The sequence below is a fragment of the Nothoprocta perdicaria genome, unplaced genomic scaffold (genome assembly GCF_003342845.1).
Source record: "Nothoprocta perdicaria isolate Ctin4 unplaced genomic scaffold, notPer1 scaffold_3, whole genome shotgun sequence".
NCBI lineage: Eukaryota > Metazoa > Chordata > Aves > Tinamiformes > Tinamidae > Nothoprocta > Nothoprocta perdicaria.
This window is the reverse complement of record NW_020455532.1, coordinates 8,498,366-8,513,329: the sequence shown is the minus strand read 5'-3', so window position 1 is coordinate 8,513,329 and position 14,964 is coordinate 8,498,366. Positions and strand designations below refer to the sequence as shown.

The 14,964-nt window shown below is 45.3% G+C and overlaps 2 protein-coding genes across 2 annotated transcripts; one reads left to right on the top strand and one right to left on the bottom strand.

Moving 5' to 3' along the window:
* Positions 1 to 519: 519 nt before the first annotated feature.
* SERINC3 (serine incorporator 3) lies at positions 520 to 6,882 on the top strand. The gene is made up of 10 exons (XM_026042144.1): positions 520 to 573; positions 696 to 857; positions 1,278 to 1,471; positions 2,369 to 2,448; positions 2,900 to 3,037; positions 3,862 to 4,031; positions 4,379 to 4,469; positions 4,870 to 5,047; positions 5,475 to 5,696; positions 5,973 to 6,882. The coding sequence occupies exons 1-10, from the start codon at positions 535 to 537 to the stop codon at positions 6,109 to 6,111; spliced, it is 1,413 nt and encodes a 470-aa protein (XP_025897929.1). The 5' UTR covers positions 520 to 534; the 3' UTR covers positions 6,112 to 6,882.
* Positions 6,883 to 7,484: 602 nt separating this feature from the next.
* Positions 7,485 to 14,706, bottom strand: TTPAL (alpha tocopherol transfer protein like). The gene is made up of 4 exons (XM_026042145.1): positions 14,257 to 14,706; positions 13,333 to 13,526; positions 11,683 to 11,793; positions 7,485 to 10,920 (listed from the first exon to the last, which is right to left on the bottom strand). The coding sequence occupies exons 1-4, from the start codon at positions 14,693 to 14,695 to the stop codon at positions 10,645 to 10,647; spliced, it is 1,020 nt and encodes a 339-aa protein (XP_025897930.1). The 5' UTR covers positions 14,696 to 14,706; the 3' UTR covers positions 7,485 to 10,644.
* Between the last annotated feature and the right edge of the window lie 258 nt (positions 14,707 to 14,964).

Sequence of the window (14,964 nt, the reverse complement as noted above, 5' to 3'; positions counted from 1 at the left end):
CTCCACACGCTCCCTTTCTCCCTGTTTGCTGCCCTTTGGAAGGTGCAAATCTCCCGTTTCCCAGCCGGAGCCCTCAAATCCCGGCGGGAGCGAAGCGCAAGCRGGGGTGCAGGCGCCGCCTTCCCTCAAGGCCGCGGGCGCCATGGAGCCGGGGCCCGCGCGCTGCTATGGCAACCGCCGCTTCACCGGCAGAGCGGCGCTGAGTGGCTGGAAGCTCTGCCAATCACTGTCCTGCTGGAGACGCTTTATTCATTGGCTGGCATGCTGGCGAGCCCGYCCGCCCCTTGCGCACCTCCACCAATCAGCACCCCTCTCTTCTATGACCTCACCGCACAGACAAAGGCGGGAGGCCGCTCCGGGAAGATTCAACCGCTGCCGCAGGCGGTGCCCACCCACCGCCCCCTCCTGCTCCTTCATTGGCGGGCGGGGCGCGGCGCCAGCCAATGAGCGGCSGCGGCGGCGCGGGGCGGAAGCAGGAAGCGGCGGGACGGGGACCGGGACGGGGACCGGGAGCGGGASCGGGACGGCGGCATCATGGGGGCCGTGCTGGGGGTCTGCTCGCTGGCCAGCTGGGTAAGTGCCTCCCTCCCGGGCCCCCGGCGGCCGCTCCGCCCGAGGGGCGGCTCGAGGGGCCCGGCCGTGCGCGGTGGTGGCCGGGCCTCGCCGCGCTCACGGCGGCGGCGCGTGTCCCGCAGCTGCCGTGCCTGTGCGGCGGCGCCTCGTGCCTGCTGTGCCGCTGCTGCCCCGCCACCAAGAACTCCACCGTGACGCGGCTCCTCTACGCGCTCCTGCTGCTGCTCAGCACCGCCGTGGCCTGCATCATGCTGGCGCCGGGCATGGAGGAGCAGCTCAAGAAGGTACGAGGGGCCCGGCCGCCGCCCGCCCCGTGGTTTTCCCGGGAACGGGGCGGGCGGGAGGGAYGTGCGCCCGGTTGCTGCACCCTGAGGTGGGAATGGCGCCCACTGTGTCAGGGCACCCAGTGTTGAGGCTTCACGTGGGGCTTTAGCACCTGCCTGTGCCCTGGAATTTGCCCAGACAAGCCCTGGGAACTGCCAGTTATCCCAGACCTGCAGTAATGTTTAATCTTCCCAAATGTTTTTAGTGATAATACGGGGAAAGGAAGATGATAAGGCCACCGCTGTCTGGCTGAGTGCAAAGTCTTGTGTTACCAGCCCTCCCCACAGGGAGCTGGCAGCAAAGCTTAGCTGTCTGAGTGCTTAAAAAACGTAATTTGTAAATAGAGGGGTAATTTCCCAACTTCCCACGCCTCTGTGCAGGTGCCTGGATTTTGTGACGAGGGGCTGCACGCTCGGATCCCGCACGTGAGCGGCTTTGTCAGCTGCGACGTGTTCGTGGGCTACAGAGCCGTCTATCGAATCAGCTTYGCCATGGCAGTGTTTTTCTTTCTCTTCTCGCTGATCATGATAGAAGTGAAAACAAGTAACGATCCAAGAGCCTCCGTGCACAACGGGTAGGTCTGTGAGCCAGCTGTCTTATCTTCACCTTCTTTCCCCTCCTTCTCCTCTCCCAAACTTCCTTGCAGAACACAGGGACAAATTGCCGAAGGAMAGTGTTAAATTTCTTTGGAACTAAACGCAGACCCAGGCTTCAGTCTCATAAAAGACTTTCTCCTCAAGTTACAYACCCTGAATGCTGATAATGTGAGGATGGATGTTGTTGCTAATGCTCTGAGAAATGGGGTAACCAAAAGCGGGGAGAGCTCTTGTTACCCCCTTTCTGATCACACACAGGTGAAGGATGTTCACCCACTTTATCTTCTGCCTCGTGCTGCCTCTAGCACTTACTGGGCCATCACTGAGCCAGACTGAGCTGGTTATCAAGCAGAAACTACCCACTGATTTAACTGGGTCGATGTGGGGTCAGATTATTAAATTATCATAGAATAAGGTTGAAGAGTGTTTTTGTCTTCTCTCTCCTGTCCCATTAAGCAGTTGAAGAGAAGCAGCTGGATCTCCCTGGCCTCCGGCAAGCTGAAGGGTGCCGAGGTGGCCTTCCTTGCCGCGAGGCTGCGCTCTTAACTCATGTTCCCGTGTTGTCCAGCATGATCCACTCTTCCTGCAGAGTGGCTTTCTAGCAAGGCGACCCCGGCCTGTGCTGTTGCATGGAATTATTCTGTCCCAGCAACAGGGTTGTGCATTTGCCTTTTTGAACTTCATGAGGTTCTTGTCAGTCCATTTCTTCACAGTATTAACCAGGCCTTCCTTCTGTTTGGTGAACATCTTYACCTGTAATCCCATCGAGTACAACTTTTTGCTTTATTTCTCTGTAAAGCAAGCTGCTTGCAAGTCATATAAAACATAGCAATTGTGTGCAGAGTAACATCAGTGTCTTCCAATTTCTCTTGAAGGTTCTGGTTCTTCAAAATAGTTGCCATTGTGGGTATCATGGTTGGAGCTTTTTACATTCCTGAAGGACCTTTCACAAGAGGTACAATTAATACATGAACGTAGAATTTTGTTTAATTAAGCTCTTGTTTGTTTTTCTTTCCCACAGACTACAGGCTATAGGTGTAGTTGTGAAAATGGCTCTTTTTGCCTCACATTGTTTTGTAGAAGGCTCCGAGTCTCCTATTTCTTCRCAGTACATTGGGTCACCAGATATTTTGGTGATCAGCTGAAGTCATGCAGTTAAGCAATATGTTTTCCAGGGCGTAGGTGCTGTGCATTAATAACTCCATGACAGCCCTGAGTTTTCTGCCACTGCATAGGTTAGAGGCACCTTGGAGTATTGTCTGCGACAAGTGCTGGATACTCCTCAAAGCCTCTGAAACCCTTTGCAAGAAACTTTCCCTGTCTAGCTAGGGAATTTTGTTACTTCTCAAAGAATCTAGAGAAGGAATGTTGCAAATTGACCCTGATTTTCTTTTTGTCTTTTCYAGCCTGGTTTGTTATTGGTCTTTGTGGAGCCTTCTGCTTCATTCTTATCCAGCTGGTGCTTCTGGTGGATTTTGCTCATTCCTGGAATGAAAGCTGGGTTGAGAGAGTGGAGGAGGGAAATTCCAAATGTTGGTATGCAGGTAGGAATCTTCAACTGGCAGGATTTGTTTCTGCTGTCAGTACTCTGCATAATATCACTTACTGCTTTGAAAACATATCCTAGGATTACACTCTACAGCCCCCTTGAGTAAATATTTTGAATTAAAGCTGCAATATTGCCCTGTTCTCATTTAATAAAGCAGGAAATAGTCTAGTCTTGTGACTGACACATCTCATAGTTGCAATAAACAGCACCTAAACTTGTCTAGTTTGACAATAAGTGCAGAACTTTTAGCCTAGAGCTCTTAAATTCTGACTCTACTTTGCCCTTTACCAAACTGACATCCTCAGGCGGTTMCTTGTTGTCAGTGCCAGAGTCCAACTGCGCCTGAGTCGACTATTGCAAATACAGAGTGCCAGGGTTTGTGGCTCTTTGTGCCTCACTAGGAGTGCTGCGTCAGCATTTGGGGGCTTCTTACAAACACAGCAGAATGGAAATGAAAATAGGTSGCCTGTAGTGTAGATATTCAAGGCTTGTAAATATCCCATTAAAGTGTGTGTGTGGGGAAATCACTCAGTGAAAACACTGTGTGTCAAATTGACACTGTGACAATATACTTAACCTGATTCATCTGCAGCTGAAACATAAGTCTTACTCCCTAGATGTTTCTCTGAACTAGAGGACCTAATGAGCCAAACCAGAAAATTAGCCTAATAACACTAATAAGAACACATTCTGCTAGTAACGCTTTCTGAAGCAGACTTTGAAGTGGGGAAAGGAGAGTGAACCATTAAATCACCTTAAATGTATTGTATTGTCAAGTTACGCTCTTACTCTAATGTTTGGGGTATTTTTTCCCTCCAGCTCTCTTGTCCTGTACAAGCTTGTTCTATGGCTTGTCGCTGGTTTTTGTTGTACTTTTCTATGTTTTCTACACAAAACCTGATGGCTGCACTGAGAACAAGTTCTTCATCAGCATTAATATGATCCTGTGCATTGCTGTCTCCATCGTTTCTATCCTCCCGAAAGTTCAGGTATTATTTTATTTTCTTTGGAGTCACCTGAATCACTCAGACATAAGAACTTTAAAATTTGGTTTTCATAGCTATGCTAGCCAGGAATTTTTTTTAAAAAAATCTTGCTCTGAGACRAATGCACTCTGAAGTAATGTATTTCCTCTAGATAGACTTTCTTTTTTGGTAATATTATACCTAATATTATTGGCATAATATTATTAGCATAATTATGCCAATGTAGTGTATGGCCAACACTGGCTAGCATTATTTGTGCTAGTWACTATTAAAATCTGTGGCAGTGGGCATTAAGTCCCGCTTTGGATAAAACTAGCCCATTTGACCTTGAATGGTCCTATCTTGAACAGGAGCATCAGCCTCGTTCTGGCCTYCTCCAGTCCTCGGTTATCACTCTCTACACCATGTACCTCACCTGGTCGGCCATGTCCAACGAGCCTGGTAAGCAGCTGGTGGTCTCGAGTCACCTACTTTGGTGTGAAAGCAAAACCTGTTGTGGGGGCACGTGGTTGTTGAAGATCACTGTGTGGGGACTAATGATCTTCTGTCTAGATAAACTCTAGTGAGAAAGGGTAAAGCTGATTCCACTAAAACCATCAAACTGCTTCTTTCCAGAACTAAGTTGTGGATGTCTATGTGGAGAAAAGAAATAGTTTCGGGGCATTAGGATTGTTTTTGTAGYGCACACAAAAGAAACTAACTCACCTAACTCGCACAAAGGAAAAGTATTCCATGGCAGTGCTGGCTCTGGGGAATTAAAGAGATCATTAAGCTAATCTGTCATCTTTTCAACCTAAATGCYGTCAAACCTCATCTCTCTTAATCTGCCTCTGCCTTTCAGAGCGAAGCTGTAACCCAAGTTTGCTGAATCTCATCACGCAGATGGCTACAACCCCCCTTGTTCCAGCAAATGCCACTGTCGCTCCTGCCACCGCAGCGCCGCCCAAGTCCTTGCAGTGGTGGGATGCACAGAGTATTGTTGGTTTAGTCATCTTTGTCCTCTGCCTTCTCTATTCCAGGTAGGACCTGTATTGCTTACAAGYGATAAACAATCGGGATCTTTCTGCCTTTTCCACTTGGATTTGAGTCCAGGGCAAAAAATGGAACTATTTGCTCCTTTGCAGCTTAGGTGGTTTCAGATTCAAATCAAAATGCAGTTAATAAAACTGTATTTTATTTTGTGGATGAGTGTAGGCTTTATTAGCCCAATTCAGATAAAATGTGTTACAAGGCTTAGACTGGGAACACTACTTAGTTGGGTGAAAGACAGCTCAGATGGAAACAGAGGTCTCTAAGGGGCTTCCTTATGTTTCCAGACGATCAAAAAATGTTTTTCATTAGTCCCAGCCATTCGTGTGATCTGCTGYGTGACAAGTGTCATAGCAAACGCATCTAACTCCCTGAAAATAAGTTTGTAATYGCATTTCCCTTTGGGTCACGCTGCAGCATCCGCTCGTCCAGTAACAGCCAGGTGAACAAGCTGACGCTGTCGGGCAGCGACAGTGCCATCCTGGAGGAGAGCGCGGGCGGCGGCGCGGCCGAGGAGGGCGATGCGCGCCGCGTCGCCGACAACGAGAAGGAGGGCGTGCAGTACAGCTACGCCTTCTTCCACTTCATGCTCTTCCTCGCCTCTCTGTACATCATGATGACGCTCACTAACTGGTACAGGTAAGAGGGAAAGCCAGAGGCTGCCTGTGCTGCTGGCTGGTGTTTCTGGGTAGCTGGGAGGTTCCTGCTCTGGAGTCTGTGCAGGCAGGTGCTGTTCCTGACACTGTGGAGCTAAAAGGAGCCTCAGGAAGATGCTCATTTAGTTGTCTCACTATGTTTCCAGAAACAGTGGAGTTTCCCAAAACGACTATCCTAATTTCACATGGGTTTCAGCAGTGGCAGAGCAGTGTGGATGKTGTCCCAAATATCTAATGGTTCCTTTCTTTTCCTTTCTAGCCCTGATGCGGATTTTAAAACAATGACAAGTAAGTGGCCGGCCGTGTGGGTGAAGATAGCGTCCAGCTGGGTTTGTCTCTTCCTCTACCTTTGGACCTTAGTGGCTCCTCTTGTTCTCACTAATCGGGACTTCAGTTAAACGGCTGCCCCTCTCTGAGCACACAAAAGTGGGGAACTCTTTTGCTAAAAGCCAAAATGTTCACGTATTGCTTTAGTTAAGGCAAGTTTTGTCTTGTCTTATGTTCATATTAACGTGCAGGTGGATAGAAAGCTAAGGAAGCGCACAATGCTTGAAGCAGAACAAAATTATCCATTATCTTTGTTAACCTTCAGCTACAGTTACTGTGTTACTGCATTTTTAAAATTCACTACTGTGCTGTTGAAGCACAACCCTTTACCCTGATAGCCCCAACCTTAATACTGAAATAACATTTAGCTAAATACAAAGTAATATATTTTAAAGAGCAAGTTATATTCAGCATAATGCACTGGTGTACTAATGTTTCAGTTACTGGAATTGTAAGCCATATTGTTTAATTTCTACATTTCACTGCAAAAAGCTTATTTAAATGAGATTTATCTCCCTGTCTTATGGCAAAAAATGACCTTATTTCTCAGAAAAAGAACACAACTTTAAGGCTGAAAAACTGTTAACTCTAATTCATGTTGTTAAGAACAAACTTGCCCTTTTTAAGGCACAACTTCAGAGGTAACTTCTTTTTTGGTATGTTTGCCAAATACTAAGCAGTAAGTGTATGACTACCTTCCACAACTTYATGATTATGATGGAAAAAGAGAGCTCCTAATTTGTTTTCACTTATCTGCTGTGCTTGTAATGCATATYAAGTGATTATTATTGGCACTAAAGCATTTGCACTGTAAACTCTTCTGAATAAAACAGACTAACTACTGAAACTGTCTTACTTCTGTTGAGAMGTGTTAAGGACCAGAATGGTTATTCTCCAGTGCAAGATATGACTGATTTAAATGCTGATAAGCCTTGAAGTGGCCAGTTGCCCTGACTAGGTATTTTTTCCAAGCAGCAAATACTACATAATGTCAGGAATATATTTCTTCTGAAACGAGCTGCACCTTCCAAGAGTATCTCTGAAAGTTGAATCTCATTTCTTGAAATTGTTCAGCTAGTAAAATTATATCACACCTTTTCTAACATGACACATTGAAACCTTATGTAGGGCACTACGTATATGSTACTATCCACTCTTACAGCAAATACCACAAGACAAGGCAGAAGGTAAACATATTTAAAGTATCAGATGAGCAGCTTTAACAATAGTGTTTAATCATGCATCATAAAAGTACACATTTTGACCACTCTTTTATAAAATGCAATATAAAAATAAATTTTGTCAAAATAAGAGGTACGCTTAACCCAACACCTTTAGGCCCACATACACCAGAAAGCAAAATTATGAGCTTGAACAACACTGTAATTAACTCATGCCAAAATGAAATAATAATAATAAAAAAAAATCATCCACTCTCCTAAAAATACCTCAGGGTTTGTAACACCCCTCTGTACCAGTATAAATTCAAGTATTTTATTTACAGTCTGCAGCTACGTTTTGCCCCAAGTAATGCAAAAAGCCATGGCTGCCCAGTGACATTTGAGTATCTTCTCTTGTTATGTGTTGAATTTGGCAGGAATGGCTTAGGTTCTAGCCAAAAGCTTATAGCCCCTGGAAACAGGTAAAGGTTTTTTTAAGTGGGGTGGGTTGGGGGGGAATGATCCCATCAGTTTTAGTGCTGTGAGCAGGGTGGGGTGTGTGTTTAGCTTAGTTTTCAAGTGCTGACATGAGACATTTTGGGACAAAACTGCTTTCTTTGCTAGTGCCAAAGCTCAAAGAGCACTTTCAGCTCAGTGCTCAGGTGCATGTAAGACAGCTGTGGTTGCTGTAAGACAAGCTAAGCACCCATTAAAAACCTAGAGAGAGTTAGAGATTCAGCTGGGTGAAGATGCTGCTTTAACTACTTAAATATTTCTTGCCTTTTTGACTTCAGAACTTAAGTGACTGATGCAGGTAAACCTCGCTTAGCTTCCGTATCAACTGCAAAGCATCTAGCTTTAGGAACAAGATGTTCTAGAGGTAAGACAAGCTATTTTCAACTTGAATAATGTACACTGTTCTGTTCAAGAATAAACTTCATCTGTGAGCAGGAGAAAAAGGGAGTAGATAGATCTAGGCTATCAGTTCAGGCATGAAAGGGAATGTAAAAGTMTGGAAAAATAAAGGCATGGTGGCTGTAGATGTTGCTCAGTAAACACTTGTGGATTTTTCTCTTGTTAAAGATAGGAAATTGAATTTTGACTATTTGGCCTCCAGCAGTAGTTACCTTAAGGGCATCAAGTAGCTGTACTGGAAGGWGGGCTGTCAAAAGTATCACCCCTTCAAACCCTGCACCAAAGTTAGTGAAGAAATATCAAATACCAGTTGCACCTTCACCTCTAGGAAAAGGTTCCATCCTGCTTTTTTAAATTATACATGGTAGATGGAATTAATAGGCACTCAAATATAAATATTGGCCTCTGTGTTCTAGCAGCTCAATAGCCTTGGTGGCCACTCACATTTCTTAAGTCCTGGTGCTTTGTGCTGATGTCTTGCTAGCTGGTACAAAATCTCTGCAAAGCACGCAGTGGGCTTTGGTCAGAAATGAAGAGGAATTGGCTAACAATACATTTCTGCCCTATTGGAAATAGCAGAAAATTTTTTTTTTTTTTTTTCCTGCATTTAAGGTAATAGCTCTCCCAAAGGTAGCAAAAAATCAGATGCCTAAAGTAAGGAAAATTTCTTCTTATGTAAGTTCTACAATAGTTGAAGTGATGAGTTTTGCTCCAATTAAAACTATGAATTGCTACCTAGGGAAAAGCTGCATGTCTGCCTCTTTTCAAAACCCCTTTCTTTTATAAACTGCTTTCACGATGCTTGGATGGTAAGCTGCCAGGTCAGGAAGTCATTACTGGTGCTGGAAGGGGTTTCCCTTGCCTAATCRTGCTGTAGAGGGACTGAGAGGAAAAAAGACATTCAAAAGTTTGGCACTCTGAAAAATGAATGTCTCAACTCCTTGAGATGCTAGAGCTTTGTTTTTAGAGAACTGGCACCTGTATCATACTTAGTACTAAATAAAGTACGAACGAAACGGAYGAAAATTTTTTTCGCCCAGAAAAAAAGTGCTCTGGAGATGAGGATTCCAATTGGAAAGGTTACTGTCTTTCACTGAAGAGTGAAACATTTCCCCTTGATATAGTTGGATGTGCTTTTCTTCTTTCCTAGTGAGATTTCCCACCTATGCACTCATTTAGTGCAGAAAAATACGTGCAAAGAGTGTGCTGAGAGGTTAATTTCTAACTCGAGGCCAGTAAACAGAAGGAAGTTGGGAAGAGGGAGCAGCTTATTCAGACATAGTATATCTTACCCTGATTTGACATTACAGTCTTGGTTCTGGCTCTAGACAAGGACCTAAAAGCACAGACACACAAGTTGTGGGGAAACTATCACAGAGATGGCTAAAGCCTAACTTCGTAGGGGAATATACCAACCAGAGACAGAAGGGGGTCAACAAAGCTGAAACCAAAGTTGTAACATTTCACAAAAGAGCAGACAAGCACAGCAAACAAAATGCTACCATAGCAGGAAAACTCTGAATGTGCTTTCAAATACCCTGGCTGCATTTGGTTTCACAGAGCCTTGAATTCAAATTCTGGCAAAGTAACAAGCTAAAGAAGCACCTTGCTTTCTTACATGAAATATTGCCTTCTATATATTATATGCCAGCTGCTACAAAGCTTCCTTACAAATTCTACTTATGAAGTGCTTGCTGAGTTCCTTATCACAACCAGCTGAAGGAAAGAACAACTGATAATGTGACTGACAGAGCTTTTTATCTTTTGGTCCTGAACTTCAGAATTTGAAACTGTGTCTAATCAAAAATTCTTAGTACCAGATCTGTAAAACTTACCCTTTTTTGAAAATGGAGATTGCATCTGTTTATATTAAGCTTTGATATAAATGGTGCAATAACTAGTCCACTGGGTATTCTACCTACTAGAAATATAGAAAATCTCTATTCTGATATTCAGTTACTCCATAATAATATGAACCAAAATTCATTTGAATATTCCTGAAAAGCCAATTCACAATCTAGACCAAGTGCCAGAGCACAGACTTTACTTTTTTAAGCAATCTTCCAGTGACAGAACTATATTTTGCAAGATGCAAATGCAATTTTCTTRTTTTAGATCATCTTGTTTCAGAAGGAAAATGGAAGAGATGATCACCAAGCTAGTAAATCACAGTTACTTTTCACCTGTGAGCAAAGGGAGATGGGAAACTACCAAGTTTACACTACAGTAGGATTCTTTTTTTGTCTTTATCAATAGGAAGAATATTCCAGTTTGCATCACTYGCAGAGAGGCTAAGGAACCTTAAGTATTCTAGATAATTTGGCAGCTGTGTGCTCTTTGCCTTTCTCCTCTGCAAACTCTGCCTTGCCCCCACTGTGCCCTCTTCAGCTTCCTTTGGTTTTACAGTGTAAAGTGCCTCAGCAGTCTGTTCCTAAACTGCAGGTTCAGGAGTAAGGCAGAGTTCACAACATCACTTAGCAGAGTACAAGAGGTCCTAGCTGTGCTGGGAAGCTTCCCCTCGCTGGCTGGTTAATAGCAGTAATAGAGCTGAGGCTTCATGCCTCGCAGAGACTCATCGCATTGCTTTTCATCAGCATCCCCGCTCACGAGCGTGTCGTGGGGAGAGCTGTCGGAGGGGAGCAGCAGCTGGGAGAAATCGTGGAGAAAATCCTCTTCGGAGGCTAGCAGCARCTCGTTCCATGCCGAGATGTCCAGCTTCCCTGCAGTACCACCGTACTCCTCAGGAAGGATCACGGGAGGAATGTTTTGATGAAGGGAATTCAGATCACCGCCATGAAGGAAAAACTGACGAAAAGAAAGTCAACAAAAGGTTTAATGGGGTATGTAAGATGTTTTATAGTATATTACTATAGTATATTACTAAAGCAGCCAATGGCTTATTTTGAGTTAAACAGCAAATGTAAAATGAGGCYTTTGTGTGTGGCAGTGCACAGCAAGACATATCTAGGAGGGGAAACCTAGAGATACTGCAAGTCTAGTGCAGCTGAAATCCCAAAAGAGAGAACAGAGAGAATCCAGATTTGCTGTTGTGTGTGGGGCTTCTGACTTMAGCTTGTGTGCAGTTCCTTCATGGGGCTGGAAGTACTTAACAGTGGGGCAAAAGGAATTTACCCATTGATGATTCAGTGGGTTCATGCATTGGATGGARTGGATTCAATATATCCCTAGTATTCTTGGTGCTCTGGATATTTGCATAAAGAAGAAGTGCAAAGAAAGGGCAACACCTTTATGCGACCTTTAAAACACACCACTGTTATTGTGACAGGATAACCCAATCCCGGAGATTGGATTAATGAATATGTAACGTATAAACTAAAGGTCCATATTAATATTACACCGCTATTAAATTCTTCAAAGTCTTATCTGTGTCATGAAGAACTTCCTCAACAGGCTTTATTTAAAAGAGAGATCCTGAAGGCAAAAAGGGCCAGTTAGATCCAGTAAATAGGACCAAGCTTTGTCAGCTGGGAGCTTTCTCAGCAGACTTTACATGCAGGTATTAAGCAAAGGGTTTAACATTAGTATGAAAATGATACAAATCCTTACCCGGTTTGCTATCTTTTCCTTCAGAAAAGGCTTGATGATTGCAAAAATGCCTTTGAATATACGAGGCTCATTTATTATGTTAACAGCTTTTATTCGAATGGGGAATCCATCCTAAAGGAGAAAGAAAATTTTTAGAGTACAATTCAAAAAAAAAAAAAAAAAAGCCACTTTTTCTATGTTTAAACTCTCCCAAGCCTGACTGTCWGCACAACCCACTGGCTCGCCAGTATAAACCAGTGCAACAACAGAAGTGCACCCTGTGAGAGGAAGTGGCCCTAGAAGGAGAGCTGCAAGCATAAAAATGAGACTAAATTTGGCACACAGATTTGACCTTGAATTGGGACAGATACTGCTACCAGTAACTCTTAATTTCTTTTGTTGTTCTTCATCCTCCCTGAAACACTTGCTTAGGCACTTAGTATTTTCCTGGTATTCCCAACCCTAAGCGGGATGCAGAGTTACAACATGTACCATCCTGGCCTTGGAGGAGGAGGTACAACATTCCCAGGGCCAGAGGAGGCTGGTTCTAACATTCCCAACTGCAGGATTTGGTACCAGAGCTCCAACATGCTTGTACACAATCCAGTTTAAAATCAAAGTTAGATGAGGGGTGTCTACTGAGAAGATTTACTCAAGGAACATTCTTCCAAAGCAAAGTTCATGTTCAGCAGTTAAGGTCCCAAATGCCAAGTGAGGTTTCTTTCCTCCGTAACCAGCTTCCATTGATAAYAGCAGGACACCCACTACTTTATTTGTGCAAATTAAACATGGGGTCAAACAATTTTACAAAACATTGAGAACAATTTAAAGGTGTACGTGAGTTGTTGCATAGCTTTTTGTAAACCCACTAGTCTCGTCTCAGGAAACTCCAGATTCCCCCAATCTGTCCATATGTTGTACCCAAAGTACAACAAAAAAACCATGATCAGCTCAGGCTAGAAAAAAGCTAGAGTACAAGTAATGGGAAGAYGAACCCATTTGAGAGATTTTTCCCTCATCTCCTTCAGACAGAATTGTGGATCAACAACAAACATCAGCAGCTCTTGCTGCTGCTTTGACCAGGTTACTCCCTGCTCCTTTCGCTGTCCCATTTTGTGCACTTTTGCTTGGACATGTCACCTGCTCTAACTTGTTCTGTCGCTTTCCCCCAAACACCTACTCCTGAGATGCTTTACAGGGTCTCCTCGGTGGCCTTCCTTGCTGCCCTGATGTTGAAGCAGCCTCTCTTCCCAGGGCCCGGATGGAAGTCCTCCTCAAATCGCACCTTTTCCAGACAGGCATCCCCAGCATGGAACCATTTAAATGATAAGAGTCATTTGTCATCATTCAAGCAAAAAGGGGACCTCTTCCTTTACTGCAATTCACTGCTCTCTTCCTCCCTGCGGCGACAGCAGGATAAGCTGCTTCTGCTCCAACTCAAAGCTTGCATTTCTAACTCAAATGTAGAAGTCAAAGGGGAGGAATGTAGAAATCAAAAAAGGGGCAAACATGTTGGCCAAGATCTGAGAAAGCGTTTGGGCAGAGATGTTTTTTAACTCTTCTAGTGAAAGCCACGATGCTCAAGTTTCAGTTAACATAGTAAAGATCTCTAGACACAGAAGCAGTCATTTACAATGCATAAGCTTATTTTCCCACCAGTTCAGGTCTTACCTGAAGAATTCCAATCACTTTTTTGGCTACAAAAGGACCAAAATGAGACGCCTTAGATAAGCTGACTCCTTTGTAGTCTGCCAGGATTACAATTCCATTCACCTGGGTCTCTTCGGACTGAATGAGTTTTTCTAACGTTAAGTATATGGCACGAATGTTCTCAGTAATCGGATAATTACTGGGTGTCCATCTGTCTGAGGTTACAAGACATGGATGGTAAGTTGGAAAGTAAATATAAGCTAGCAATACACATTCCAAAACCTGATTTTCTATTCTCCTGGTCTCTTAAAAGTTACTCTTAATAGCCACAGTCCTAGCTCAGAGCAGCCTTTTTTAAGCATGAGAAAAATGGCAACTCATGTTTACATCAAGGAGCAAGGGCTCGGTACTCCTCGTGGTTTTAAGGATCCCATTCTCCACCCAGCAGAGATTATTAGAAGCRGCTTCAGCTCAGAAAGAAAGCAGGTAAATGGAAAAGAGGAGAATGAATGAAAACAAATTTGCAGCAAGCCTGGCAGCACCAAAAGCACATTAAAMTGTTTACGCTGGAGTCAAAGCCAGAGGCTTCCCTCTCCACTTATTATCARAGCAAATTATAAGCTTCTGACTGGAGGACAGCAGACCTGTTCCAACTTGAGTTACTACATARTAATTTTTTTTCAATTGCCTAACAATATTCTCAACCACCTCAATGCATTTTGTTTTTTTGKTACTCAACCGCAGTAATTGCTAAAACAGGAAAAGGAACCGGTATAATGTTAGCTAACGAGCAACGTGTCCCCTCAAAAAGCTGATTTTTCACATTTTAGAGAAAACCCACGTCCTCTGCACAAGCAAGCAGGGCTCAAACGGGAGCGGGAAATGGATTTTTGGCCCAAGCACCCCTCAAGGGTGGAGAGCGAGGATATTCAGGCATTTGAATACCTGGGCGGATGCAGACAACGTGGCGTCCCTGCGGGTCCAAGCGAGGCAGCACGGTGACAAAGCCCGACTCCAGCACGGCCTTTATTGCGGACGGCCTCAGGTTGTTGAAGACCTCGGGCCAGCTCCTCCGGCACGTGTGGTAGTTGACCAGGAGCTGCAGCGCCCGGTCGTAGTCGAACTTCCTGGCCCTGAGGAACCTCAGCAAGAAAGCGTCGTCCAGGCAGGTGCCCAGGTAGGGATGGTCCTTGCACACCATGTCCCGGAGCGCCTGCACGTCGCGCAGCCGCCACTCGGGCTTCTCCTGCAGCTCCTCCCGGGCCTTGGTGACCAGCTCGGGGGACAGCGAGCACTCGTACCTGGGCCGGGCGGGCAGCAGCTCCGCGTCCGACGCCGACCCCGCCGACGGGCTCGTCCTCGCGCAGTCGCTGTCCCCTGACATGGTGCAGCAGGGACCTGCCGAGGACCGAGCGCTACGCGTGACGAGCCGTCCCGGGGCCGGCCGTCGCGCACGTTACTCACGAGAGCGCCGAAGGACGGCGCGCAGCCCCGCGTTTCGCCCGCCCTGCCAAAACGCAGGAGCCCCCGGCGCAGCCCAGGCTCGCCCCGCCAGTCTCTCTCTGACCTCTGCAGGCGCTGGCCCGTACGTGGCCCCGCGGCGGGCAGGGCCCCCCGGCCGTACCGGCGTCCAGGCGGCGGCGGCGGCGCCCC